The following is a 27,826-nucleotide window of genomic DNA, read 5'->3' on the forward strand; positions in this document are numbered from 1 at the left end:
GTGTGCGGGAACAAACCCTTGGCAAGAGGCTGTAAAAGAGAATCTGTAAATGTGAGAGAACCTGTGAAAAGATGAGAAGTATCTACTAGGAGAGAATAAAGGGTAGCATGAGGAGATTTAGGAGGTGTGAAGATATTCTAAGAGAGGTGGAGAGAATCAAGCAAAAGAGGTGGAGTGAATCAAGGAAAAATCTGTGAGATTAGATGCTTGGATGTAAACTCTATAAATTGAGGCATTGGCCTAATGAGAATTTATTATCCATGCCTACATTAAGCTATCAGTTAATTACTCACTAATCACGTTTTAATTATCATCTAAATCTCTTTGTTAATGATGTTGATTCTAGCATTTGATCCACCATAGCTCATTACATTGCTGCAAATTTAACAATCTGGCCACACAATAGGCCACCATCCAATACTAGAAGTAGGATGTCAAGGGTTTGAGCTCATCAAACCATGACTGATATGTATGATGGGAGCAAACTCACAGGAGCTTGTGCATTACATGATAAGGGTAGAGAATTGATTTCTAAGAGACCACTCTCCTCTTCTTCAAGGTTTAGTAGTTTCGATTTGCCGACATCATAAGCCTCCATAGGTGTTTTCTTCTAAGGTATTTCATCAATTGCCACTCATTAATTTCTCATACAGAGACACTTCACAAACAGTAAACTGGAACCTGCAGACAAAAATGTAGAGATTTACTGACTCTTTAATGTAGTCAATACCAAGATGTTATTGCAACCAAGCTTTAAGGGCATTTCTGTCATCAAAGTGAACACAAGGATTGAATTCTTTGTTGGCATGGGCACAAGAAATTAGAAAGCATTTGTCTTTGAATTATTGATTGGAGAGAGGAGAAAAGAGAGGAAGAAAATGTGAAGTTCTACTTGCATGTCCTTGATCTCATGCTGGTTGGCAGAAAACAAACACCATCTCATGCCAGCATCTACATCAATTGGCATTGCTGTCTTAGTCTGCGTCAATGATTCACTGCAGTATCTTAACTATATAATGGATGGGCTTACCTATCAGAAGACCTTCAAAGCCCCATGAAATAATGTATCTTTCCACATTATAGGTTTGCACATGCTGCAGATGAAACTAGGAGTTTAGACCTAGTGCAGGAGGACCAGTAGTCTTCATTTTAGGTAATGCACCCATTGCTCCAAGATTCCAGCTGAGCCATACCAGGGCCTATCAGGAAATCTTGCTCCGACCGGGGAATGATATACACCATCCAAAGTAATATTCCTTGCACCATCCAGATGAGCTGACACTACAGGTACTACTCCATCCCCCCATACATCTGCTTGCCCACAGACCTGGTGAAAGAAAACCGTCAGTGTCAAAAACTACACACCTTGGTCCTTAACTAGTTCATACTTCATCATCAAACCATTCCAAGTGACGCAATGCAGAATTGATCATTTTGAAAGCCGAATGCCCTCCATAGAGTGTAAACAAACTTGCATGTTGGGTCGAGAATGGGTCAAAAAACAAAACAAACATACACACATTCATTTGTGATCATGACAACATGAAAGAATGTTTCACCAGCATTAGTGTTTCATAGGCTTTACACGTTTCCAAGAAAGAATCTATAACACCAACCCCATTTCCCCTTTACACTTGAAAACATGGTTTTCAAGGCTTTACACGTTTCCAAGAAAGAATCTATAACACCAACCCCATTTCCCCTCAACACTTGATAAAACATGGCAAGTCCTCCTCTAATAGACATTTATCATCCTTTGAATCCTCACACGGTTGGGCAAGAGGTTTTATATATGCAAAACCCATGGCCAAAAGGGTCAACAAAAGAAGGGTGATTAGAAGAAAGAAAGCATACAATTACAAATTACAAAATAGTAGGTTAGCTGTTGTCCCAAAAAGAATGGTCCACCCAGGCCCCAACATGCATCCGAACATATGCCCCAAGGCATATGCACCTGCTACCATTTGCAGTTGCTGATGTCTCCATTGTTGAGCTTTATTTGGTGTGTAGTCTTTATGATAGTAGTGATTTGCAAGCTTTGATTTTTGATCCCGTGATGTCATTTGTATCCCTTTTCAGGGATGCTAGCGCTCACAATTTTATCCTCACTAGAGCCTTGACGTGGATAAAGGTAGCCTAAGGTATTGTGTGGTTGTAACACGAGTGCTAACAACGGAAGACTTGGATAAAGGTAGCCTAAGGTATTATGTGGTTGTAACATGCATGCTAACAGTGGAAGACTTTGTCACCTTTTCGGAATTTAGGGGGTTTACTAGCATTTTTCAGATTTTTTGGACTGATTTCCTAAACACAAAACACAAGTGATTAGTACAAACCCCCTAAGAGGGGTGCAGGCTAGCTCACCTCCCAAGTGTACAAACCACCCTAGAGCCATTGGCTAAGGTATGACTCCCACAAATCCATGCCAGTCTGCATGTTGCTATAAATAACCATCCTATTATAAATAGCCAGTACTAATAATAAGACTATATTAATAATAACCTTAGCCGCTCCTATTAGTTGTTGGGTATTTCGAAGTCTCTGTGTGTACCCATCGTGAACGTGTACCCCTGTTTGTGTACCCACTTGTGTCTGTGTGTGAATAGCCCCTAAAGGTGGGAAGTTTGTTAGTGTGTGTGAACCCACCCTTAGGTGTGGATAAATAAGTGTGCTATGTGTCCGAAGAGAGATAAAAAGGGTACAGTCGACTGCTGTCCTTCGAAGAGAGAGAAAGCAGGTACAGTCGGCTGCTGGCTGCTGTCCTTCGAAGAGAGAGAAAACAAGTACAATCGGCTGCTGGCTGAAGAGAGAGAAAGAGGTACTTCTGTTTCAGCAGAAACGGGTGCTTTCCATACGCCGGAGAGAAGGAGAAAGGAGTCGGGTTTGCTACTACACGCCGACAGCATGGAAGAGAGAGAGTCGGGCTGGCAAAATTTCTCACCTTCACGTACTCCATCCATTGTGTTCTCTTTATGGCAAATACATAACTTACTTCAAATGGGTTTTGGGCACCCACACTTATTGTTACCCAAGGACCATAATTTTAATAACGAATAGCACATTTAAAATAAATGAATATGCCAAACTTACCACCTATTCACATGTAATAAAACATGTCAAAAAACAGGGCAAGCTTCCCAGCTTACTGGGCAGGCGTCCCCACTTAGTAAGTGACACATCATGACAGGCAGCTACACAAATACAAGTCACGCGAAAACAATTTCAGACATGCAAAAATGGATACATGTGCACATGTAATGAAATTTGTACAAAACATTCTTGTCGGGCACAAAACTGGCGCGACAGAATGTGAGAACCCTAGCCTTCTTATGGAGGGCCAGTCCCATAGGCAAGACGCAGTACAAACACGGGTCCTTCCATGGAGTGACAATCCCATGGACAAGACACCGTCCAGGCCATACACGAGTGGCACGATACAGCTCTCGTCTATATGACACGATCTTGGTCACACACAGGTGGCACAAGACTGGCTCCCATCCATGTGACACAAAGTAACTGGCCCCTTTCACATGAGACACCAACCTAGCCTCATGTGAGCATGGCACAAATCTGGCTGTTCTATGGAGTGATAATCCCATAGGAGTGGCACCAAAAAAAAAATGGAGATGGACCAAATGGTGACATGGCAAGCAGTACCTCGTTTGCCACCACCACTCTGCTGTTAGAGAGTAACCTTTCTAAGGGAACTCATGCAACGTGGCAACTTGATGCCAGCGTAGCCATGCATGATAGGTGGATGAGAGGTGGTCCAATTCAAGAGAAGCGGTGTACGTTAATTGTGGTGCAATTATGGCAAGGGTACCTGCAACGAGTTTAGAGTCTATATACAGTGTGTGTTCGTGTGTTAGTTAACGTTTTCCTCCTCACGAGAGTTGCATTGAGCAATCGATGGTTTTCTATCTAGGTAGTCTAGATGATAGTCTCTCTAAGAGTTCTTTGTATTTGAGCAACAAGCCTAGTAGGGATGCGTGCCTGTGATTGATTATAACACATAGTTATTTTTGGCTCCTATTGAGTATGCTAGCATCTCTTGCTCATGTCTCTATTTTGTATTTATCCTTGATTCTGGCATACTTCATAAGTGAGAGAGCGCTTGCATTCATTGCTCCAATTCTCCAACATCTGCCTGCCAGGGATAGCCTCGCCGAGCTCCAGTATAAGAGCTTCTTCCGAATACTCATAAGAAGTGGAGCGAGCTGCTGCTTAGGAGAGATATCAATACCAACCTGGCAGCCGAGGTAGCAGACTGGAGTGCCCCTCGAGATCCACTGGAAAGCCTTAACTGGTCTCCAAGTCGGGGTGGGTGCTCAGCCTACATTAAAACCACATAACTTGGGCCAGTTGATCTGTGCTCCTGATGCTCGGTAGAAAATCTCGATCACCTCTGCGAATCTCTGGAGATTCCCAACATCTCCAACAAGGTAGGCTACTGTGTCGTCTGCAAAATCTGAGTCTAGTAGCTCCTCCTGTGTGCGGAGGGGAGGCGCAATCCCTGAAGTCCAGTCTCCTAGGCGGAGAGAAAACTACTCATGGCCTCGGCGACAAATAGGAAAAGGTACAGCACCAGAGAACAGCCCTGTCGAACGGAGTGGGAACGGGGGAATCTGTTGCCTTGGGCTCCCTGAATGAGAACCTGGCTTTGTGATGCTGAATAAAGTCCTGAGACTCCCATCAAACTCATTGTGCCCTCCAGAAAGCTCCAGTCCACCTTGTCATAAGCTTTCTCAAAGTCTAGGACTAGCACTGTTGCCGCATCCTAGCCAAAGCTATCACCTCCCAAAAGGTAAAGATGTTATAAAGGATGCTCCGGTCCTGAACAAAACCAACCTGAGTGTCTGGGGAAGTCGCCTACTGATGGCCTTGGCCAAAATCTTATAGGCCGTCCCTAGAAGGGTGATGGGTCTCCACTGTCGGATCTCCAATCTATCACCACCCTCCTTGGGAATCAAATGTATCAAGCCCTCTGTGAACCTCTCTGGCATGGCACCTATGAGCATAATCTCATTGAAGGCAGCGCAAAGGCCACCTTCCATGACGTCCCATCCGCCTCTGAGCATTTGCTCCTAGGTAATGCCGTCACCGCCTCCGCCAGCTCCTTTGAAGTGAAAGGGGTCAATAGGAAAGACCGAAGGGAGGGGGGAACCACCTCTCTCGTGTGCCTCCAAACTCTCTCGTGCGCATCCATCACCTAAGGGAATAATGGGGCACCAGTGAGAAGAGCGGATCAGAAACAATAGCTCCATCCTGGCCACGCAGCTTGCGAATACCGTCTCTCCTCCTATGGGAGCCAGCTATCTCAAAGAAATCTCCAGTAACTCTGTCACCGGCCTGAGTCCAGGATGAAGCCCTGGCATGGTATCTATACTACACCCTTCTCCCCTCAATGGACCGAATCTCTGTGCGGGCGGCAACAATCTAACTCTCAATCCACGGTCTGTCTGGGGAACTCGCTTGCAGGCGTTGTAGAGAGGCTAGGCTCCTCCTCAGACTCCTCTCTTGCTCTCGAAAGCCCTCCAATGTACTCTGGGTTGCATCCTCTAAGAAAACACTGATCTCCCCCAGGCATCATCCAAATTGCACGCTGTCGAGCCTGAGGAAAAGTCCATCCCCACCCATATCTGCTCGATCCGACTGCAGATCTCGGGGTCCTGGATGAGGCTGTCTAGAATCCTGGAGCTCACATGCCTGTCATGCCTCCATGGGTCCTCTAGGGACATAATAACTAGGACGTGATTTCAAAATGTAGTGCCTGCTAGAATACCATGCCTCCATGGCTGCAAGGCCACTCATCGACATAAAACCTATCCAACCAAGAGAGGTTGGGACTAGTGCTCCGCCTATCCAATCGAGAAAAGCTAAGACTCCCAGGGCTATGCCTGAACTCTGGAAGATGCCAAGGGTCCTGTTCCCTAAGAATCAATATCATCTCCTCCCAAGCAGAGTACTCCGCTCCTAAGACTGTGGCCGTGCCTCCTCCAAGTCTGTCCTTTGCTGCATCTATTATATTGAAGTCACCGCCCATGCACCAAAAATCAGCCTAGTACAGGGCCTGTCGAACGGTGCTCCAAAAGATAGCTCTCCCTATACAATGGCATTCGGGGCATAAATGTTGAGGAAGCCAACGCTTTCCTCACCAATCAGAATGGTAACCCACTGAGCACGTCTTGGAACTATGGCTCCTGATCCTGTCCACAGATGGTAGAAGCTGCTCACTGAACTCTGGAAGATGCCAAGGGTCCTGTTCCCTAAGAATCAATATCATCTCCTCCCAAGCAGAGTACTCCGCTCCTAAGACTGTGGCCGTGCCTCCTCCAAGTCTGTCCTTTGCTGCATCTATTATATTGAAGTCACCGCCCATGCACCAAAAATCAGCCTAGTACAGGGCCTGTCGAACGGTGCTCCAAAAGATAGCTCTCCCTATACAATGGCATTCGGGGCATAAATGTTGAGGAAGCCAACGCTTTCCTCACCAATCAGAATGGTAACCCACTGAGCACGTCTTGGAACTATGGCTCCTGATCCTGTCCACAGATGGTAGAAGCTGCTCACTGACAGAGAGACACACTCCTCCTTGCGTCCCTGAAGGGCCGAAGCTTCGATGGAGACCAAAAAGTGACTCTTGCTTGTTGGTAGAATCTTCCCGCAGCAGCGGGTGCGGCCCTCAATAAGGTGATGCTCCTGGAGGAAAAGAATGTCAATAGGTCCCCCACCATCGCTCGCTGAAGCTCTCCTCTAAGGATGCCTCGTCCCTGAAAGCGCTGAGGTCCCCCTAAATCCTGAATGTTCCATGAGATAATCCTCATATCAATCTCTGTGTGAGACAGAACTATCGGAACTGCCCTCCACTTGAAAAGTCTTGGGCGTGGGTTTAGACGGGGAATAGTCACAATCTGTCCTGGTGTGAAGTCATGCCAAGTGGGCATGGATCCTACCCTTCATGTGCTGCCACTCTGTCCGAGCGCGAGAGTATGCATACTCCATACTCCACCGATCGCAATGAAGATATCTGTAAGAAGGAGAGAAAGGTACTGCGATAGAGGTATGCATAAACACAAAAAGCAGCACCTCCAGGCTGGAGGTCACCATCTCCCCTCCCTGCTCTCTGTGGGCTGATCCACCAAGCTCCATCTTGGCCAGGGGCCATAGATGATTAAGAACATAGGTGATGTAGAGATCCTAAAGATAATGCGATAGCTCAACTGCCTCGCCCTGAATGGTATCGGCTAGAGACTCTAGATCCCACTGTCCTCGGGGCTGCGCTCAAGGGGAAAGAGAAGATCATCGCGGCACTCTCTGGAGTAGAGGGTTGGAGTGGTGGAAGACCACACATACCCAAATAGGGGCTACATTCTCCTCAAACCTGTCTATCCCTTCTGTCGAAAGACACCAGAAGAAACTATAATCCACAGGCTGCCCCAAGATCTTGGGGAGCCTGCCTGGAGACTCTAGTGGGAGAGCCCTCACCGGTGAGGCCGCAATGGTCATCTCCACCGGCTCTGAGAAACGCTGAATCACGCGACGCATAGAACTCAGCTGTCTCCTCTCCAGATCAGGGGCTGCACGGGGCCAATGGGAATGCTCTAGATAGGCGGAGGGGGGAAGGGGGGGGGGGATGATAGGCACCGAAGAGACAAAAGGAGCGACTACGGGTAGAGTCGGAGGCGAGGGTGGGGGAGAAGGAGGAGGCGAGGGGAAGCAAGAAGGCGGAGAGCTTGGAGAGGGATGATGCGGGGAGGCATCCATCGGAGAGGAAGCCTGCTGGGGAAGGCTCAACGTAAAGAGGGTGGGGTCAACCGTCCCCAGTGGGCACTAAGGGCCAGAAGAGGAATCGCGACGAGGAATCAACCGCCGCCACATCGGGGGGGGGGGGAGGGTGCGGAAGGACCCTCTTCATGACTGGAGGGGGCCTGTCATCTGCGGGCGGGTGCTATGATAAGTACTCGAAACAGTTCTCTGATAGAACCGAATCCTCCAAAATGCTGCTAGCCTAGTGTGCAAGGCAGCGACGTTCAGCTCTGGTGCTCGACCGGCGACCCGAGTGGGGGCCAACTGTCTGCCACTCTCCGACTGATGGGTCATCCATGGTCGGTACCTGGTGCTCCTTAGCTTGGGAACCTTCACCTCCCTCTGTCCCCTGGTGCGGATCTGAGCGGGAAGTGTTAGGGGGAACCACCGGGGGCGGTCTCCTAGACTGACGCCGAGAGCGAGATCTGGCTAGATGACCCATCTGCTTGCAAATGAAACATTGGCCTGGAAGGCTCTCAGCTGCATGACAAGATCAGATGCCGCTGGTGAGTCGAACTCAATCTCGTAGTAGCCACACCCCAGTGGTTGTATATCTGCAATCTTTGCAGGTGCACCTAGAAAGCTAGCTTGAAGGAGATCTCTAGTTGGCCACGCACGGGGCAGCCACCGACAATCTTGCAAACCAGAGTGGAGGCCTCTAGGGATGCAACAGTCGTAGTGAGAAGCTGCAAGTCCGCTTCGGAAAATGAAAGGCAAGTAACGGCGGCCTCGGTCGGCGGAGATGGAGCGGCTGCCATGAAGTCCTCCTTGTGGGAGGCGAAGACCAGAAGAGGCCGAAACTTGCCCCAAAAATAAGGAATAGCCCACTAGCTGAGGGCGCTGCCGACGACGACGACGGGAGAAGGAGACAAGAGGCACAAACGGGGGGAGGGGCAGAAAAAAAAAGGAGAAAAAAGAAAAAAGAAACAGAAAATAAGAAGAAAAAAAGGAAAAAAACCAACGGGAGCAAGAAGAAGGGCAGTGAGAGTAAGGGGCAAGCGCAAAGGGCGCAAACGAGGGGGGCAAAAGAAGAGAGAGAAGGCTGGCGAAGTAGCGCAAGCGGAAGAAAAAAAAAGGGGGAGGGGTCGGGGGCGCACGGGCACCAGCGGGAGTAGGGGGCGACGACAGGAGCAAAGAATGAAGACGGGCAGAAGTGCACAGGGGGAAAGGGGCGCATGCGCGAGCAGGGGGTAGCGCAAGGACAGAGCGAGGGCTGGCGAGGGGGGGGGGGGGGGGAGTGGGGGGGGGCGCGCTGGCAGTGATGCAGACCTGGAGGGGGGAGCGCAACTCACGATTTTTCAAAACATCATCTGTGCCTCCTACACAGCCTTGTGTGTTTTGTGCTCTCCAGTATCACACCAACAGCAGCGTGACATCATCATCAGTAGCTCTGCTACTTGTGCCACATCTGCAGAAGTCCACGTCAGAAATCAAATTTATGACTTCTCAAAAAATAATGGTGAAATCATCAATTTAAAGACCTTGCATCTACCAAAAATTAGTAAAAACTAGCAAAATTAAAACCCCTGCAACACTCAAAATTTGGGAGTTTTGCAAAAATTGAATCATCTGCATCAAATTAAGGTTCAGCATCATCCAAAAGTTGGGGCTATTCCAAATTGAAGCCTCCTTCGACACATTGAAGACATTCCGGATCCTCTGCCCTAGCCCTTGGGCCTATAATGAACGCCGTCGACACTTCACCAGCTTCGAAAGTTTCTAAACTTCCATAAAATATTTATTTTTAGTTTTTAGGTGTGTGCCATGGGTCCTCAACCCATCCATTTGTAATAAGTGTTCGTCTCATGAATGTCACTTTTTGTGTTTGTACCGACTTGTGTTATAAAAGGCACCAGTATTTCAACTTATCCTTGTTTAGGTCCAAGGGGGTTGACTTTTTGAGAGTTTGATGTAAGTCATGAGTGGTCAAGCTCTTTTGGAACCAATTCCCTAGAACTCTGAGTCTCTCAACGTCCATGCTTGTTAAGCCTATGAGCCATGCTTGTTGAGCCTCTAAGCCTTTTGTTCCAAGCTCACTGGCCTCTGACCCACACTTCGTAACATGCGGAAGCTTCGGAGAAGATCGGTAACTTCAATGCTCAGAAATCAGCACTCTTTTCGCGACGTAATTAACGCACAAAAAACTGAATGAAGATGTGCAGAAAATAGAGAGAGAGAGAGAGAGAGATGGAGAGGACACAGTATTGGGTCCCAAATACCCTCTGTAGGGCCCCCACCACGGATGGTGTATTTACTTTATTAGAATGATGTGAATCTGAAAAGAAAATACAGAAATCTTGACCTTTCTTGGCTGAGAAAACTCTGCCCTTGACATGTAGTCCTTCACCCCTTTGCTTAGCACCTTCTTGGCTTGTCTAGTCCTTGTATGCTTGAGCTCTTGGTGAAAAATGAGATGAAACAATGGGATTGTGGGCTACTCTATTTATACTACTCCAGCAATAGCAGTCAGCCAGCTGAAGTCCAGGCGGCCAGCAATAATCCTGTCCCACGACTGAATATTAGCATTAAATGCTAGAAAAATCCCATTAAATGCTGCGCATTATTCCCTATATGGCTGGACATCATGCGCTTGCTTTAAGCCAAGTTTAGGCACCTTTTCTAGGCTGTTTGGGGACTGGGCAGCCTGTATGGGCTGCCCCATACTTGCCCTACACCCCTCCTAGGGCTGAATAACCAGTCGGCTACCCTTGGGGCTGTCCTACAGCCCTCCATGGCCTACCCATGGCTGGTGGGTACAGCCAGGACCTTCCTGGCTCTCATGGGGGTGGTTTCACACCATCCCCATGCCCACCCTAAGACTTGGGGTAGCCCTATGGGCTGGCCCCTTTTCCTATAATGAAACCCTAACTATCTACACAATGATCTGGCATCCGGTACCATACCAGATACACAGAATCACTGACATCATTCCAGAGAGAGACTCACAGTGCAGACTGGCACTGTTTCATGTGCAGGACAGTGCACACCTGACCTTGGACTCCTGTGCAGGACAATGCACACTTGACCTCGGACGACTGAGATGGATCCCTGGCTGATTTGTCCCGGACTGGGCTCACATGGGACCAGTTCACCATCCCGGGTCCTGCACCTTCTGTACTCATATGTCTACGTGGCATCCAAGTGCGGGATGCACGTGACACACTTACTAGCCTCTGAGTTTGCAGGCAAGGAACATGTCTTAGATAGAGCATTAGAGTGCAGTGTTGAGCCCAAATCATTGTGACTATTGAAGGTTGTCTCATGTCATACCAGACAAGTGACACAATGCGCACTCAATAAAAAAAACATCTAAGGGTGGGTTCACACACACTAACACACTTCGCCCTTTTAGGGGCTGTTCACACACAGACACAAGTGGGTACACAAATAGGAGTACACGTACATGATGGGTGCACACAGAGACTCCAAAATATCCAAACCCCCTTTCGGAGCGATGGTGGAGTGTGTGTGTGATTACAACCTATAAAAGCATGTACTTGGTGTAAGATTCAACACAACATCTAATCAAGCTTTATGGAGTTGTGCAAATACTCTCTAAGAGCCTTGTTCTCTCTCTCTCTCTCTCTCTCTCTCTCTCTCTCTCTCTCTCTCTCTCTCTCGCCCACGGCCACACCACCACAGGAGGATCTGGGCCATCATCTCCCATCATCGTAGGACCTTCTCGCGCCAACTCAGTTTTACCACCTTGAGCACCATGTCGCAGCGGCCCATGAGGGATGTATTAGGGTGATACGAGAGCTCTCTGTTCATGTACCTAGATCAGATTTTAAAGTTCTAGATTTTTGTTATCTTTCTTTATTACTATTTTGTACCCAGGATGATGTACCTCATGGATATGACGTAACCTTTTGGTCTCATAGGTCATTTTGGCCTTTTGAAGACGTTAATACAACTTTCTTTCTCTCTCTCTCTCTCTTTGCACACACCATGGAGATCTTCCATCCCCCATAGCTCTTGGCTCTCCTAGGATGTCTTGATTTACAACATTAGCCTGCTTTCTCTTAATCCCAAGGCTTGCCTAACCCTACCGGATTAGGCCACTAATCTCGTGGATTAGCACTAGGTACGTAACATACTTCCCCTCCTTAGACGTTCCCACTCTTGGAAACAAAATCTGCCTAAGAAAGAAAACTCGAAAACCTATGCTATAAACTAGCAACTATCTCCCAAGTCGAAGAGTCCTCTATCCTATCTTTCCACTTAATTTTACAGGGATCAACTTAATCACCGTTTCCGGTTCATGTGGAATAAAACTACACCAGCTAGGTGTGAACATCCTTGGGCACCATCTCGTGAACAATACACACGTCAACACTTAAAAAGTAAAAGCCACATTGCACATAACAATTGAATGATACATCTTTGCACAAGATAATTTGCAAAAGAGACAAGCACTGCACACAGTACACCACCACTCCACCACTGGGGCCACAATCGGGCCGACCCCCCCCCCCTCCATACTGAAGTATATTATTGGAGTATTTAATATGTGCAAAATTCCAAGGGCGTGAAGTATGAAGACATGTTACCCAAACAAGTGTGTTGGACAAGATTGTCAATGCCAGACTCGTTGAGTCAAAGTAGCCTAGCCACCAGTCTCATACACCTAGAGGGGAGTGAACTCGAAATTGTCGTTCCGAGACCACGCACAAACAGGCGCTCTCATACTAAAGCTTGGCTCACATCCTGACAGAGACCATGGTACGAGTACACAAACAGGTCCAAGTGCGCGAACAAGTACGAGTACACGAACAGGTACTGGTATGCAGTGTCAAAAGAAGGTACTCAAACAGGTACACTTGGTGGTGCCGGTTCACAGCACTTACATCCGGTATTGTAGATATAGGATGATATTCAGCAGGTACTTACAGGTATGATAGGGTTTTCGGCATGTACTTGCCGGTAAAGTTAGGGTTTCAACATGTACATGTAGGTACAGTTAGGGTTTCAGCATGTACTTGCAGGTATAGTTATGATTTCAGCATGTATTTGACTACCAAAATGAGAGATCCGAGAAGAGAGAGAAATCGTGGGAGAGGTTGATGGTAGAGATGGGAAGGGGTCCAATGTATATAGAACACGTGGCACCCCCCCTTAATGAAGGTGGGCACCTCTATAAGGTGCCCCCCTCGTTAAAGAGTCCCATGAATGGGTTTTAATGGGTTAAAAAGGGTTCTTTCTCACAGCTTGGACAGGCCATACTTCGGTCCTTGGGCCCCGAACATTGGCCAATGACCAATGCCCAACTTAGAAGAATGTGAAGTGCTAAGGTTATAAAGTCTTAGAGAAACAAACAAAGGTTTAAATTAATACTACCTATTTGCATGCCACAAACCATGTCACAAAATAGAGGGCATTCGCACAGTTCACGGGTGGGCGTCCCCTGCTCATGAACTGTACACGTCATAGCACGTAGTCACACCAAAACAAGTCATGTGAAATCAATTTCAAGCAAGCACAGATGCGTGCACGTGCATTATGCAATGGATATATCTCCCGTTCCTAGAACCTATAAAATAGCAAGTTTCCCGAGCATTGAATTGGCTCACTGGGAAACCTGAACTAGGATTCCTGATAGTGGATTCCACGTCCTAGCTACACTACGGGTGACACGATGCCTCACCTCCGGGAGTTGACGCGAGTCCTGGCCTCAGTACAAGCGACACGAAGCTCCTTGGCCTCCCGTACCTCGGCACGAAATACGGGAAGACCACTTGGGCGGCCAAATAGTGACATCCCCCCCAGCTTCTTAATAGTTGACCTCGATTGAAAAGCCTCCAAATATGCCTAAAGAAGTGGTGGGTAATCTTTGAAGTAGTCTTCATCAACCCATTTTGCGTCTATAGGCAAAAAGTTCTTGAACTTCACAAGGTATCGCCAAGAAATACAGCACAGTTTGGAGTAATACACAGAAGATCATGGATTACCATGTTAAGGCAGGAATGACAGCCGTGAAGGAGGTATGCAAGTTACAGGACTTGGAAATCGAAAATATGCACAAGAAGCTTGAAGAAATACCAGGGGCAGACGAGCTTATGTGCATGTGGCGCGCCTCCATGCAAGAGGAAATGGATAAATGGAAAGCAGAAATGCAAGCCCAGTTGATGAGCCAGTTAAACGAGATGCGGGGAGAATTGATTAAGATGGTGGAAGCCAAAAACAGCCAACAGGCCCTGCTCATCACGGGGTTAGATGCCCAAGTCACCGCACTCAAAGCAGAAATCAATACTCTAAAAACATGCACGTAGTATGAGGAAAGTGAAATACAACCATCTCTTAATGATGAGCTGAATATGCTTAGGGAGCAAGTGAAGACGCTCCAAGAGGAGGGAGGAGAAAATTGCTAGTGAGGGAACCACCTGGGCTCGCACACAAGAGGGAGTGCATGCCGCGCATACTAGAAGCGCGGAAGGCAGGGAAGTAGGCGATATACAGAGATGGGAGGATGATTATATCCGAGCCGCTCGATGATGGTGCGCGACCTATGAGACCAAGCTAGAGATTGCGGTCTAGAAGTGCAATGGGCCTGTTTGAGGAAACATTCAGAGGGCGTGACATGGTCCTATATACAAACACACACCAATGCTAGAGGAGCCGACTACCCGAGGTTAGGGGATATAGATGGGAGTCTGTCCACCGCCCATAGCCACACATAGCAGGAGGCACTAGAGGCCCAGGTGGGGTGGCCATATTATATATAGAGGAGCTACAGCTTATGATACAGGTGGTCAGACGGGATGAGGATGCACAGTTCATGTGGGTGACGATCATGACGGAGAGGGCCCGAGACATCTACCTTGCAGTGTGCTACTTTGCACCATCCACATCCAATATGCCACCCATGGGGAATCTCCATACCTGCCACTTTACGATGCTATTATGACGTTCTCCATCCTCGGGGATATCTCCTAGCTAGAGACTTCAATGCCCGCACCGCCAGTGCACAGGTACCCTTCTTCGAGACAGATGATACCATGTACCAGGAAATCAACATGGTGGGCATGGATCTCGAGTGGACATCAAAGCATATCGCGACCTGCATGGACTATGGGGAGTACTTCCTCGCCCTTTGTGTAGACTAGCCATTTACAATGGCCTAGCCCCGTGACTTGGTTCCAACTCTTTCACTTGCCACCCCTTCGGACATGGAGCTAGTACAGTGGAGTACTTGGTGGACTCTCTCTCCTTGATACCACTCATCCCGGACTTTCACCATTTCGCCCCACCCCATCGGTGTTGCAGCTTGCTGCCACTTACAGTATGCTTCATTAAGTTCCTCCTCTGCCTCACCTTAAGGTACTCCCACCAGTGACGATAAGGACTTAGTCGACTGATTAAATATTCTGGGAAAAAAAGACATTTTGTAAAACATTATGTTCATTGATTTAAAAGCAGTGGAAAATTTTTCAACGAGTTGTGAGAAATCAGAGATTCTGAGAAATGAAAAAGTTGGGGGTAATATACAGTTCGGATTTTTTTTAAATGGTGATATCTGCAAGAACATTAATACCTAGAAAATCTGAAGAAAAATAAAAAATTAGGGAAATTGAAAGATTTGTGAGAAATTGGGGAGTATGAGCAATGTTAAAAATTGAGGGAAATGAGGATAAGTAATTGGGGCTATAATTGGGGAAAATGAAGAGTTTGGAAGTTGAAAACAAGGAAAGAACAAATAGACTTTGGGACAAAGGAATGGAATGAGGGGAAGACACAACAGGCAATGTGCATTGGAGGAAGAATGCAAAACTGGATATGTATGAGAGAAGATTTATGCACTTACAGGAGAAACAACACCTTCCTGCTTTAATACACAATGTGCTTATCCACAACATTATTATGTTCATCATACTTCCAGGCCCTTCTGCTTAAACCAATCCGTGTCCATTAAACATGTTTCGCGTCCAATAGATTCAATAGTGTCCGTGCAAGTTGAGTGCAGTGGAAGTCGCACGTACGGTTATGAGGGGGAACGATCATAATAGGGTAATAAGTATTGTGCAAGAGCTAGGAGCAGTTTATAGTCAGGTCAGCCGGGACTACACTGCTCGCTTGTAGCAATGCTCGCCTTAGCCATTCTATATCACCGAATTACACGTGTACTTTTACGCATACCCTTGAATCCGCAAGCACCGGCAGAACACCGAAGAACAACTTATCCTCGACTCATGCACCCTTGGGCTGTCTCAACTCCGTGGGTGGAGTAGCTACCTTATTCCCAAGCGCGTGGCGCTTATCTCGTTTAGCCACCCCTAATCAGAGCGGGGAACGCAAGAACCAAAAGCTTTGGACCGGCGTGGTTGCTGAGCTTTCTATATCTTTGCGCAAAGATACAGAAAGCTCAGCTGTTTCGGGTAACTCGAAAGATAAGTCCTTAGCACCATGAAAACACGCATGCAAACACTACCATGGTGGAACATTACATGTACACCTTGAGTGGAAATGTTCCAAGTCTTAAAAAAAATCTGCTTCAAATCATAAGACCTACAGGAAGTCTTGCCCTATGTTTATGGAGGTCAATGACCGAGCATGTGATCCATGAAGAGATCCAGCTGCTCAACGACAAGCCATAGGCCCATTACTATGCTACCCTTGAGCATAACCAAAACCCAAAGATCCTAGAAGTAAAAAGTTAAGTCCAATATCACAATGTTTTTTATTTCAGGAAATAGACGTATGAAAAAAGGCATACAACAATCATGGCTATAAGCCGGAATAGAATAGAATCACCCCAATATGTAAGGTTATCTCAACCATTGAGGATCATCATGGTGCCATGAAAGACCAGTGGAACTAGAGGAAAAGAAAATGCCATGGTCCCACTCCCGCATAAATACAACGCGCTTTGCCTACGCGGAACAAGAGGACCCCTGAATACGAGCCCAAATAGCCATGAGAGTATGGATGATATCACCCCATATAGTGCTAATGCACTTAGACTCAAAAATTTGGACACCCTCAATAGCCTCCATTCATCTAGCTCTCCAGATATGCCATGTTGTAATACTGGCAACAATCTCCCAACTGGTGTCAATCCTCTGTTTGGGGGGTGTATAATGTGAGTGAGGGACATCTTGCAACAAACCATGCTGGGCAATACCTCTACGAATGAAAATAGCAGTGTCAATGGCTGTATCACTGCCCTCGTAGAAAAGTTGCGGACCAAACTGGGAAAGCCAAGCAACTGCCCCCCAAGTAACATGCATGGCGTGGCCACTCAACTTGCTCATAAGTTGGGCTATAGAACCCCAAATACGCTGTGCAATGCTGCAACCCCTTAATCAATGCTATACAGTCTCCGAATTTACCGCACATCTCGAGCACGTAGGTGCTACACCAAAAACCAATCTCCACTTATTGGTGGGGAGACCATGTAAAAATAACCAAAAGAAATGAGAGATCTGGATCCGTCTGTATGAATGCCAACATTGTGGCACTAGTCTTACTATGGAGGTTGAGAAAAAAATCCGGAAAACTCATTGCCTTGCATGTCAGCCAATGCCTTAAGGCTAGCAGCACATTAAAAGGACGAAATCCCATTAAACAAAGTACATACCTGTTTATAACCCTGTCCCACTATGCGAGATTGAAATGTTCCCACCTTTTCTTTCACTTTGCCATCATCCTCAAAGCTTCTTGTTTCAGAAACAGCACTGACTGGCTGCTTATCTGCAGCAACAATGGTGCCTACTCCTGTTGTAGCAACTACTGGCACTTCAGCAGGAAAAAAGCGTTCACCTTTTAAGAACCTGTTCATACAGAACAAGCAAGCTAAGCACACCGGTGAAAACACATTGCCCTGCATGGAGCCTCCGCATTTGTTCAGAACAAGTACCTGCCTGCAACACAGATATATTTGACATCCGGCGCAAAGCAATTGCCCGGGCACATCTCATTCACATAATCAAGTAGGCCTCTTGTTTGGTCCACAACTCCCGGTACTCCCTTAGGAGGTGGCCTATACACATTGCCAAAAAAGTAAGCACCCTCTCAAAAGGTTTACGACGCCAGTAAAATAAATTTTGAACACCAAAATGCTGCAATACACTTTGAGAGATCTTACAAATGAGGAGTTCCAAGAGATAAAAGCATGGCAATATTATCGATACCAAACTCCGACATGTACACTCGAGCCAGCCAACCCCCAGCAGAATGCCCGACCAATGACACTTTCATATCACCTGTGACCAATAAGCAATTGATGTACACTTGAGCACTCACAGCATGCATTCCAGTTTGGAGTGAGGGCAATTGATAAGCTTTAGAAGTAACCACCTTCTGCTGTCCCTTTTGCTGCAGTGATTGCTTTGTTCATCCTCTCAAAATACCTTCCAACATTCAGAAAATTAATTAATTACAGTAGTATAAAAATGATACCATCTTAGGTAGAAAAGATGTGTGCACGTGCACGCCTGCGAGCATGCACACGCATGCATGCAACACACTTCATGAAAAGAGAAGGTAGCCACAAGAGCATTACTCAATTACACCACATACCAGTCTAGTACAGGCCTAGGAGAGAGCTTTCCAGTCCAATAATTTCTATCTAATAAGCCCAGAGCATTCCTAAGCCAGTCTGGCCGTGATACTTGAGCAACTGTAGCAACCAAGCCTTTCTCTTCAAGAGAATATTTTAATTCAACGTAATCATTTGCATTGTTACCTAGACCCTGCATTCAGAAAATGAATGTGCATCAACTTAGAAAGAGAAGTCACAGACAACATATTTTCAAGAACTGCAAAGCAATTGAACACAAATATCCCCAAAAGGTGCATGCACCTTATTAAGCAAAGTTGCTTTGATCTTACACCAAAAGGATTCATAATCATCTCAGGCATTAGGGTCTCCCATATGTCTTATAATGTTACAACTTTTTGTACAACACATACACAAGCTACAATGCATGAAGTGAATGTCAACATTTTGGGCATCTCTAGAATTCATGTGTGTGGATGGGCTTTGGATGCCCAAAAGATCAAGAATATACAAGCTTTGGGAATGGGGGATTACCCCACTATAGAGGACCAAGTGTTCTTAGCATGGTCATGGCACTCGAGACAGTTTCTTGGAGCTCAAGTGTCAAGTGGAAAGTATGTATGGCGAACTCTTGAGGATTTTGGAGAGATCGAGCAATGAAATAGGTTTCTGCATGGCGCTTACATGTATTTCTCATGTGGTGGAACACAAAGAGATCATCTACTAAACTTTAGGGGAAGTTGCTATTTTTGGGAATCTCCGATAGAATTTCCGCTCGCGTCATTACCTCCGAAATTCAACAAAGACCGAGGGTTGCCAAAGCACCATTTGAAATTAGCTATCATCTGGAATATTTTTAGAGCTGAACAGTGTGGCAGATAAGAGGATAAAAAAGAGACAAGTGTCCTCACACTTGTCAATTCAGCTCTACACATGGCATTGTAACATTTTCTTGCTTATTTGAACATGAGAGTCATCTCTTGGGCGAGTTTGAGCTTAAGCAGGCTTTTGGAGGCTGAAAACTCTGATTTTTCACCATTTCTCTTCGTTTCTAAGCCCACCATAGCCATATCCAACTTGGGGAAGATGATTTTCACTACTCTACACCATCTTGCACACTGCAGATGGCTGTTTTTCAGCAAAACAGTCCCAAAGCTTGCTGAAATTTCTGGCTTTATGCGATATACAGGCTGTTTTGCAAGTTTTGGCACTCATGAATGAGCCATATAGGCTTTTATTCAGGTTTATGGACTTATGTATGTGTCATACAAGTTCTCTATGGATAGGTTTTCTATGCCTATGGATGCATTGTACAAGCTACCATATAGGTTTATGCACTCATGGAAGAGGCATATGTGTTGCCCTACAGGTTTATGCACTCAAGGAAGAGGTACATGTGCTGCCATACAGGTTTATGCACTCATGGAAGAGGCATATGTGTTACCCTACAGGCTTATTGACATATGGATGAAGCATATGGGCTGATGTATATGTAGTTACATGCACTGAGCTTGATCGTGATAACGCACAATAGGGCCTTCTTTATACCTTTATGTGGTGAGAATCTTTAGCATCAACTTTAGAGAGTAGAGAGAGAGAGAAGAGAATGAGAATATAGAAGACGACACAGTATTGGGTCCCAATACCCACTAAAGCATCCCACCCCCCCCCCCCCCCGCCCTCCCCGCAAGCAATAGTATTTGCTTATATTATTCTTTGGAGAAATGTTGTACAATGCTGAGTACGAATGATATGAATGTCCAACGCAAGGACGAGGAAGGCCGTAAGTCGGCTGAGTATCCACCTATCCGAGGCTATGCTGAAGAATCTCCTTGGCCATTGATGCAAGTCCAAATAGCTGTAGGATTGCACATATGCTGGCTAAGTGTGAAGAGTATCTTCCTTCCTTAGCCTGGAGTGATTGGATGCTACAAACTGAAGGTGCTTTGCTGAATACCTGAATGACTTGGTGTGGAACTGAGTTCATGGTTATATACCAACACATGGCTGTAGTTGGCTGCCTATAAAGGGCTGTCGGCTGATGAAAAAGTCCCACGACTGAATGAAATGTTCAGTTGGCTGCTGTAAAAGATCCCCACCCGCCACGACTGGATAATGCCAGTCGGCAGCATTAAATGCTGGGTTGGGTGCTGCATTACCTGTCGGCTGCCCATATGATGCTCGGCTGTAGGCCTAGTTGGCTGCCGGCCGATTGGGCACAAAAGCCGGGCTTTGCAGACTGCATGAAAAAGCCTTGGATGCCTTTGCAAAGGCTAGCCCAAGTTGGGGCTGGCCTTAGGATTGGCTCCTTCTATGTGAATGAACCTAAACATGCCTACATGCATCTAATGCTAAGGTTGACAACGACATGCTTCTGAATGATGCTTTCTCCAAGTGGGTTAAGAGGACTGACCTTTAAGACTCAGAGACTGACCTACGTAGCTCGTGCCTGACTGTCCCTAGACTAAGGGCTCACAATGGGGTCACGGCGTATGATAAATAACCCTAGAAAAGGTTCTACTTCTGTACAAACGCTGCACTGATGACATGCCAGTGTGTCACTGTGTACCCCAGTGCAGGGTGCACGTGACATTCCCTCCTGCTTAACTTGGCGGCAAGTTCAAGGCTTCCAAGAAGTCCGCCAACAACTATGGGTACTCCTTAAAAAACTTTTCATCCAACCAAACTGCTTCATGGGTTCCGCGGTCTTTAAACTTCATATAGAATTGTCGGATTCTTCGACCGGATCCATGCTTTCATCTGTGGAGGAGAATTTACTCTGGCACTATGACTTCAACTTCGTCTATTATATCTGGTTGTTGCTCTTCGGATATATCCTGCAATGTTGGACCAACATATGGCTTCAACCAAGAAACATGAAAGACATTGTGCATAGTCCAACTTTCTGGCAACTTTAACTTTAAAGAGACATCACTTAACTTTCTGGCAACTTTAACTTTAAAGAGACATCACTTAACTTTTGAATGGCTGGAAATGGGCCGAAACTTCGGAAGTGAACATTATGGTTTCTTAGAGAGCGTGTGAGGAGGCATCTATCTTCTATCTTTGTATTATGGAAGCTTCTTCTCAAGCTCAAAGCAAGCTATAATAGAGTTCTATTTGTCTCATGGCTTCATGATGTTTTCAGCAAAGAAGAAGAGCTAAGTATTCTTTGAGGTTACAAAGCTATTACTTTTTGGTTCTTCATGGTTTATGTGTTTTGAACACCTGACCCTTGTGTGTAAATGCAAGGAGAAGTGTTGTATGTTTTTCTTGAATGTGTTTCACGAAAAATTCTTTTCATGGCCGAGAAGCCTAGAATCTAGAGGTCATCTCTATTGTGAACATGATGCTCAAGGACTACAATATATGACATGGTTATATATATATATATATATATAGTCATCTTTTGCATTCTTCAGTTTAATGGCTTTATGGACTTATGGCTCCCTTTAATGAGATGAATTCTTTTCATGGCTCCCTTTATTTGGGATGCATTGGACTTATGAAACTCATGGTTATCTCATGGATCGAGGAATTCTATTGGCGGCCGAAATTGTTGAGAAAAACAATGTGTGAGGGTGTAACAATTGTGGAGCAAGGGGAGGAGCATGCACATTAGACTAAGGATATATTGCCAAAGGTTGAAATGTATGGTCAAGTGTAAAAGGTGAAGTCAAAGGTCAAAAGGGTAGCACATGGAAAGCACAAGGTGGCACATGTAGTGTGAGCATTTATGGACACATTGTTGGCACTAGGGTGCACACAAAGCATGGATTGGAGCCCTCCCCAAGGCTATAAATATGGGTGTATGGACCTTGATTATTGCAATGAGATTATCGAGTTTATGTCCTTATTATTGTGTGATTTCTTAATCTCCAACATAATCTTATATTAGTATTTTTCTTAAGCTTCACCATGGATTTGATTGCTTGCTATGAGCCGCCCTAGATCAATGCTCTTTCAACTTCGTATCAGAGCCACCTAGGGCTCACCATAGTAAGCAATTAGAGGATTTACTTTGAGAAGTGATTATTTGTTTAGGAAACTTGCAAATTAGGGTTTCATTAGGACTTCAATAGAGCTTAGATAGCATCACCAAGAAGGCGAATAGTAGCATGCGCAACCAACAGATCATCAACATTCAGATTCCAAAAGCAAAGATAGATTTCAGCTTCCGGGGGCCTTCTCTTAGGCATAGAAGTGAGAGGCCGAAGCACTCAGCTCTCTAGCTCCTCTGCCTAGAGACTAGCAAAGGGAGAAGAAAAGCACTGAGCAATGCACAATGGCATCGCACAGCTAGCTCATGGAGAAGAAAGCAGTCATGGAAGAACTACAGTAGCAACGCCGCTAATGCGTCGAGGGAGTCTGCTCTATAGCTCATCCCAACACACCACCGTAGGGAGGACACTATATGCTAGCACCACAACACCAGCAAAACACATATCTTAGACACACTCTGTCCCAAAACATGTGATGGTACTAGGTGATGGCATCTATATCACCACCAGCAGCCACAAAAGAAGAATATATACTGGAATCAGATGTGGGAAGCACCAAAATCACAACTCCAAGACACTTTACAACTGATATCCTCTAACCTCCACCACCAATTGTCCTCACAAGTCAGATTTGACATCCCACAACTCTGATCTTCACTCCTAACTCTTCAGTTGACCTCCTCTGACAACCAGCTGACCAAAAAAGCTCTTAGTTGATTAGTTGCTGACTGTAATCTAAATCAGATACCTGTTGCTAACCCTAGTCAGATACATGTCCTCCAGGTTCCCAAAATGTTCTCCAGCGTCAGCAACCTCAAACGCCTTGCCTCTGAACCTCTTTGAACCTGTCAGCACTCACCTGCTGACTTCCAGAGCTGACTCAAATCAAACTTAACTAATTGAGCTAATATCAAACCTCTTTGAACTTGTCAGCACTCCCTGCTAACTTCCAGCTGACTCAAATCAGACTTAACTAATTCAGTTGATATCAAACCTAAATCAAATCTCTCCACTCCAATGTCCTCTAACACTTCCGCATCCTCAAATACCTCAGATCCCACAAAGATTCAACATAACAGACTCAACACTAACAGCTGTTAGACTGTCTACTAACTCTGGAACACTTTGAGCCCACAAATCAATTGTAACACACGCGGAAGCTCTGGGAGTCTTCTTTCAGCCCTAAACACCACTGAGAACATGCTGATGCAAAACGCAAACATAAAGGAGAGTGGAGAGAGAGAGATATGGCTGGAAATTCAGTATATATCATATAGTACAAAAAGGTACTTTTCTACAGCCCTAGGCTGCCTCATACAGAAGGTGAACATCACCAAAATCTGTCCTAAACTAGGACCCTAAGGACCCATTCCATAAAGGAATGAATGAATACAATGACAGCCTTGAGTGCCTTTTATCCTACTGGACCAAATAAAGCAAACGTTGAAGCGCCTGCCCTCCACCATGCAGCTGACAGGTCCTGTAATCAGTCGACAGCATCCTCTGGTCCTCTCCAAGTCCACACTAGCCAATCTGCACTCTGTGCTCCATAATCCTGGTTCTTATAGTCTTTTTCGGGCTGCCTCTTCTGGACCAGCATCTGAGAATGTCCATGGCATTTTAAGCACATGACATCCCCCTCTGCTAAACTTGATGACGGGATTCCAACCTGTTCTTGGATGACTGTCATCATCCCACTCTATTCTCGGAGTCCCTCTGTCATCCATCCAACTCTGGCAAACCCTTTTCACTGAAAACCCGGCCCAGTCTCCAAAACCACTCTGACTCTGAATAAGATCTATGCATCTGTTCCCTCCAGTCCTCAATCCATTCCTGCCCTAACTCTGAACATTGTCTTGGTTTTCATTTCTGAGAAATGAGTCTGGCACTCTCACATCACCCCTTGGAGGGTAATCCTCCCTTGGGACCGTTGCCCGAGAACCTATTTGGCTCACAGGACTACCATCCCCTCTGGCTTTGTGGAACACCGCCAACAAACCTCCTGGGAGCTCTTCCTGATTCTGTGTTCCTTGCCTTGGGCTTCGTATTCGCGTACTTTCTTGTACCTTGCACTTGTACACCATCATATGGCACTGAATCAGTGTTCAGCTTTGCTGAGCCTGATGCTCTGATACCAATGTAACACGCGAAAGCTCTAGGAGTCTTCTTTCAGCCCTAAACACCACTGAGAACATGCTGATGCAAAACGCAGACATAAAGGAGAGTGGAGAGAGAGAGATATGGCTAGATATTCAGTATATATCATATAGTACAAAAAGGTACTTTTCTACAGCCCTAGGCTGCCTCATACAAAAGGTGAACGTCACCAAAATCTATCCTAAACTAGGACCCTAAGGACCCATTCCATAAAGGAATGAATGAATACAATGACCAGCCTTGAGTGCCTTTTATAGGCCCTTGGGAATATTGAAGTGCTGGCCGACCACCAGTCGGCCAGCCGACTGGACCAAATAAAGCAAACGCTGAAGCGCCTGCCCTCTACCATGCAGCCGACACGTCCTGTAATCAGCCGCCGACAACATCCTCTGGTCCTCTCCAAGTCCACACTAGCCAATCTGCACTCTGTGCTCCATAATCCTGGTTCTATCTGGTTCTTATACTCTTTTTCTGGCTGCCTCTTCTGGACCAGCATCTGAGAATGTCCATGGCATTTTATGCACATGACATCAATCCGATTGACTGTTCTGCTGTGACAGTCCTCTGACCGTCAGACCAAACCCAAAACCACTTCCCTTCAATCCAACAAGACAAGATCTACTCTTCTACAGCATCAGCTAATTAACCCAGATACACAACTGCCTCCAATTGACTCTGTCAAACACCGCTGACTCAAAATTAAAGCTATCTGACTCAGTTCTAATTCGGTACTAACAGAGACTTTCACTCACAATTGATTCCTCTCAACAAATTCCATCAAAACAACACAAATATAACACTGGAGCATAAAAACTCATCAATCCAACTCATAGGATTCAAAACTCACACTCAAGCCTTTGGCATGGGGCAGCCCATACAGGCTGCCCAGTCCCCAAACAGCCTACAAACAGTGCCCAGCCCTATCTTAAATCAAGCGCCTAGTGCCCAGCCATCAAAGGAGTGATGCGCAGATTTTATCTGATTGTATTCAGCATTTAATGCTGATTATTCAGTCGTGGGCAGAATTAAGGCTGGCCGCCTGGACTTAACCTGGCCGACTGCTGTTGTTTGGTAGTATAAATAGGTGAACCCACAATCCATTGTATTATCTCATAATTCACCAAGAGCTAAAACAACCGAAGGGCCAGAACAGCCAAGGGCTTGCTAACGCAAGGGGGTGAAGGACTGTAGGTCAAGGGCAGAGTTATCTCAGCCAAGAAAGGTCAAGTTTTCTTGTATTTTATTTCAGATTTACATCATTCTAATAACGCAAACACACCATTCGTGGTGGGGGCCCTACAGAGGGTATTCGGGACCCAATACTGTGTCCTCTCCTCTCTCAATCTCTCTCTCTCTATTTTTTGCACATCTTCATTCAGTTTTGTGCGTTAATTCCGTCGCGAAAAGTGTGCTGATTTCTGAGCATTGAAGTTACCGATCTTCAGAGGGGGGGGGGGTCCGTCTTCTTTCAGCCCTGAACACCACTGAGAACATGCTGATGCAAAAACGCAGACAGAAGGGAGAGTAGAGAGAGAGAGAGCTGGAAATTCAGTATATTCATATGGTACAAAAAGGTACCCCTACATCTACAGCCATAGGCTGCCTTTCATAAAAGGTGGCATACACCCAAAATACTCCTAGTACTTGACCCACTCCCTAGTGGAGTGAATGACTCTAACTGTGAGCTTTAGTGTCCTTATATAGGCCCTTGAAGTGACTAGAGCATAGTTACCACGGAACGTCGTTCCGCCTTCCTGGAACGCCGGAACGCCGTTCCGGGCGAAGGCACGTTCCCGGAACGCCGGAACGTTCCCCCAAAAAAAAAAAAAAAAAAATTGCGGAACGTTTGTTTTGCTTGCAGAAATGTATGTTCATGTCTTGGGGGAGCAAATATTAGGAAGCATATTTGGCTATCCGTATACAAAAAGTTACATTTTTTTGTCATATGCTGACATGTCATATGACGTGGCGTTCCACGACGTTCCCGATCCGCTCCCGTTCCCGTTCCCGCTCCCGTTCTAGCATCCGACGTTCCCGGAACGTTCCCGTTCCGTGGTAACTATGGACTAGAGAGCTGGCCGACTGTCGGCCAGCCGACTGGACATCATCATAATAAATGCAGCTCCCGACTTGTTCTCCATGCAGCCGATAGCACATTTTGCAGCCGACAGCAGCTTCCTGCACCTCTACGCAGACGATGATCCTGTCCTTCTCCTAGTCCAACACTTGCCAAATCTGCACTTCATGCTCCAAAATCCCTGGTTCTAATCTTTTTTTCTCGCTGCCCCTTCAGGACTAGCTTCAAGACATGTCCATGGGCAAAACCTTTGCACATGACACTTGATCTCATGGTACATGCAGTACTGCTCTTCCGTTCCAATCTCATACATCTGGCAATCATAACCTGTAGATCCTCGCATAGGTTGTCTCCTTCTCTAGCTGGCACTTGCTAGTTGCATTACCCACCAATTAGCCAAAAGTCACCGCCCACCCCACCCCCTTTCCCCCCATTTTATCGCTCGAATCTTGTGCTAGTGTGTGTGGGTGGAGTTCAAATGAGAGCTACTGTACTTTATTGTAGGGCTGTTGATTTCAGCTAATTACATGCATTTGCTGTGTTTGAGCAATCCAAGTGAGTCTTCCACTCTCTCTGATCCCTCAAACATCAAACACAGCTACTGTACTTTATCGTAGGGCTGTTTATTTCAGCTAATTACATGCATTTGCTGTGTTTGAGCAATCCAAGTGAGTCTTCCACTCTCTCTCTCTCTCTCTCTCAAACATCAAACACACAGCTGTCATGCAAGACTCATGCATCCCCGTGGCATGCATGTGTCAAGCAAATTTTCATTCACTGCCTGTGGGGCGAGCTTGCCGATGGCAGGAGACAATGATGGGGCCTCTGCTGAGGGGTGGCCATGTTCTGTAACCAGGTAGCCTAGAGTATATTCAAGAGAGTACAGCAATGCAGTATAACAAGCAAAATTTTAGAAAGGTGATTGTGTTCTTCATCATCCAAGCCCAAACAGCAATACCATGGCTAGGTTTTATGGACCTTAACTCCTCTGCATTCACAATATGGAACTTCAAATGATGTGACTTACCGGCAGGATGACGACCGGGCGAGTGCGGGCGGTGGTGGCAGGCGGAGGAGTGCTGCTGCTGCTGCACGAACGGATTGGCCGGCAGCTTTGGTGATGGTTGAGAGCAGGTGCTATTGCAGGTCTGTATGAGGTAGGGTTAGGGTTTCTGGCGGTAGATGGTAGGGCTCGGCTGCCAATCTGGTTATGATGATGGGAATGCTGAGGAAGAAGCTTAGGGGAGCTCATCGCTGCAACAAGCTAGAGGTTGGGTGGTGAGAGTTTTT

At 46.2% G+C, this 27,826-nt stretch overlaps 1 protein-coding gene across 10 annotated transcripts; it reads right to left on the reverse strand.

The window, feature by feature from the left end:
• Positions 1 to 277: 277 nt before the first annotated feature.
• Positions 278 to 27,826, reverse strand: LOC147640892 (alpha/beta-Hydrolases superfamily protein). 10 transcript variants are annotated; one of them, XR_015268564.1, is made up of 10 exons: positions 27,564 to 27,826; positions 18,322 to 18,494; positions 18,100 to 18,152; positions 17,888 to 18,005; positions 17,660 to 17,782; positions 17,381 to 17,573; positions 1,194 to 1,327; positions 1,031 to 1,094; positions 893 to 951; positions 278 to 681 (listed from the first exon to the last, which is right to left on the reverse strand). XR_015268564.1 is itself a non-coding variant. In XM_086816389.1 (9 exons), exons 1-8 carry the CDS (start codon positions 27,786 to 27,788, stop codon positions 1,034 to 1,036), a joined length of 1,080 nt encoding a protein of 359 aa, XP_086672515.1. In that variant the 5' UTR covers positions 27,789 to 27,826; the 3' UTR covers positions 278 to 681; positions 1,031 to 1,033. The 10 variants fall into 10 exon arrangements, 5 of the variants coding, with proteins under 5 accessions (XP_086672515.1, XP_086672504.1, XP_086672542.1 ...); XR_015268562.1 differs by having other exon boundaries at positions 893 to 1,094; XR_015268571.1 differs by having other exon boundaries at positions 1,031 to 1,327.

Source organism: Cibotium barometz, chromosome 2 (genome assembly GCF_041138505.1).
Source record: "Cibotium barometz isolate CiBa-2024 chromosome 2, ASM4113850v1, whole genome shotgun sequence".
NCBI lineage: Eukaryota > Viridiplantae > Streptophyta > Polypodiopsida > Cyatheales > Cibotiaceae > Cibotium > Cibotium barometz.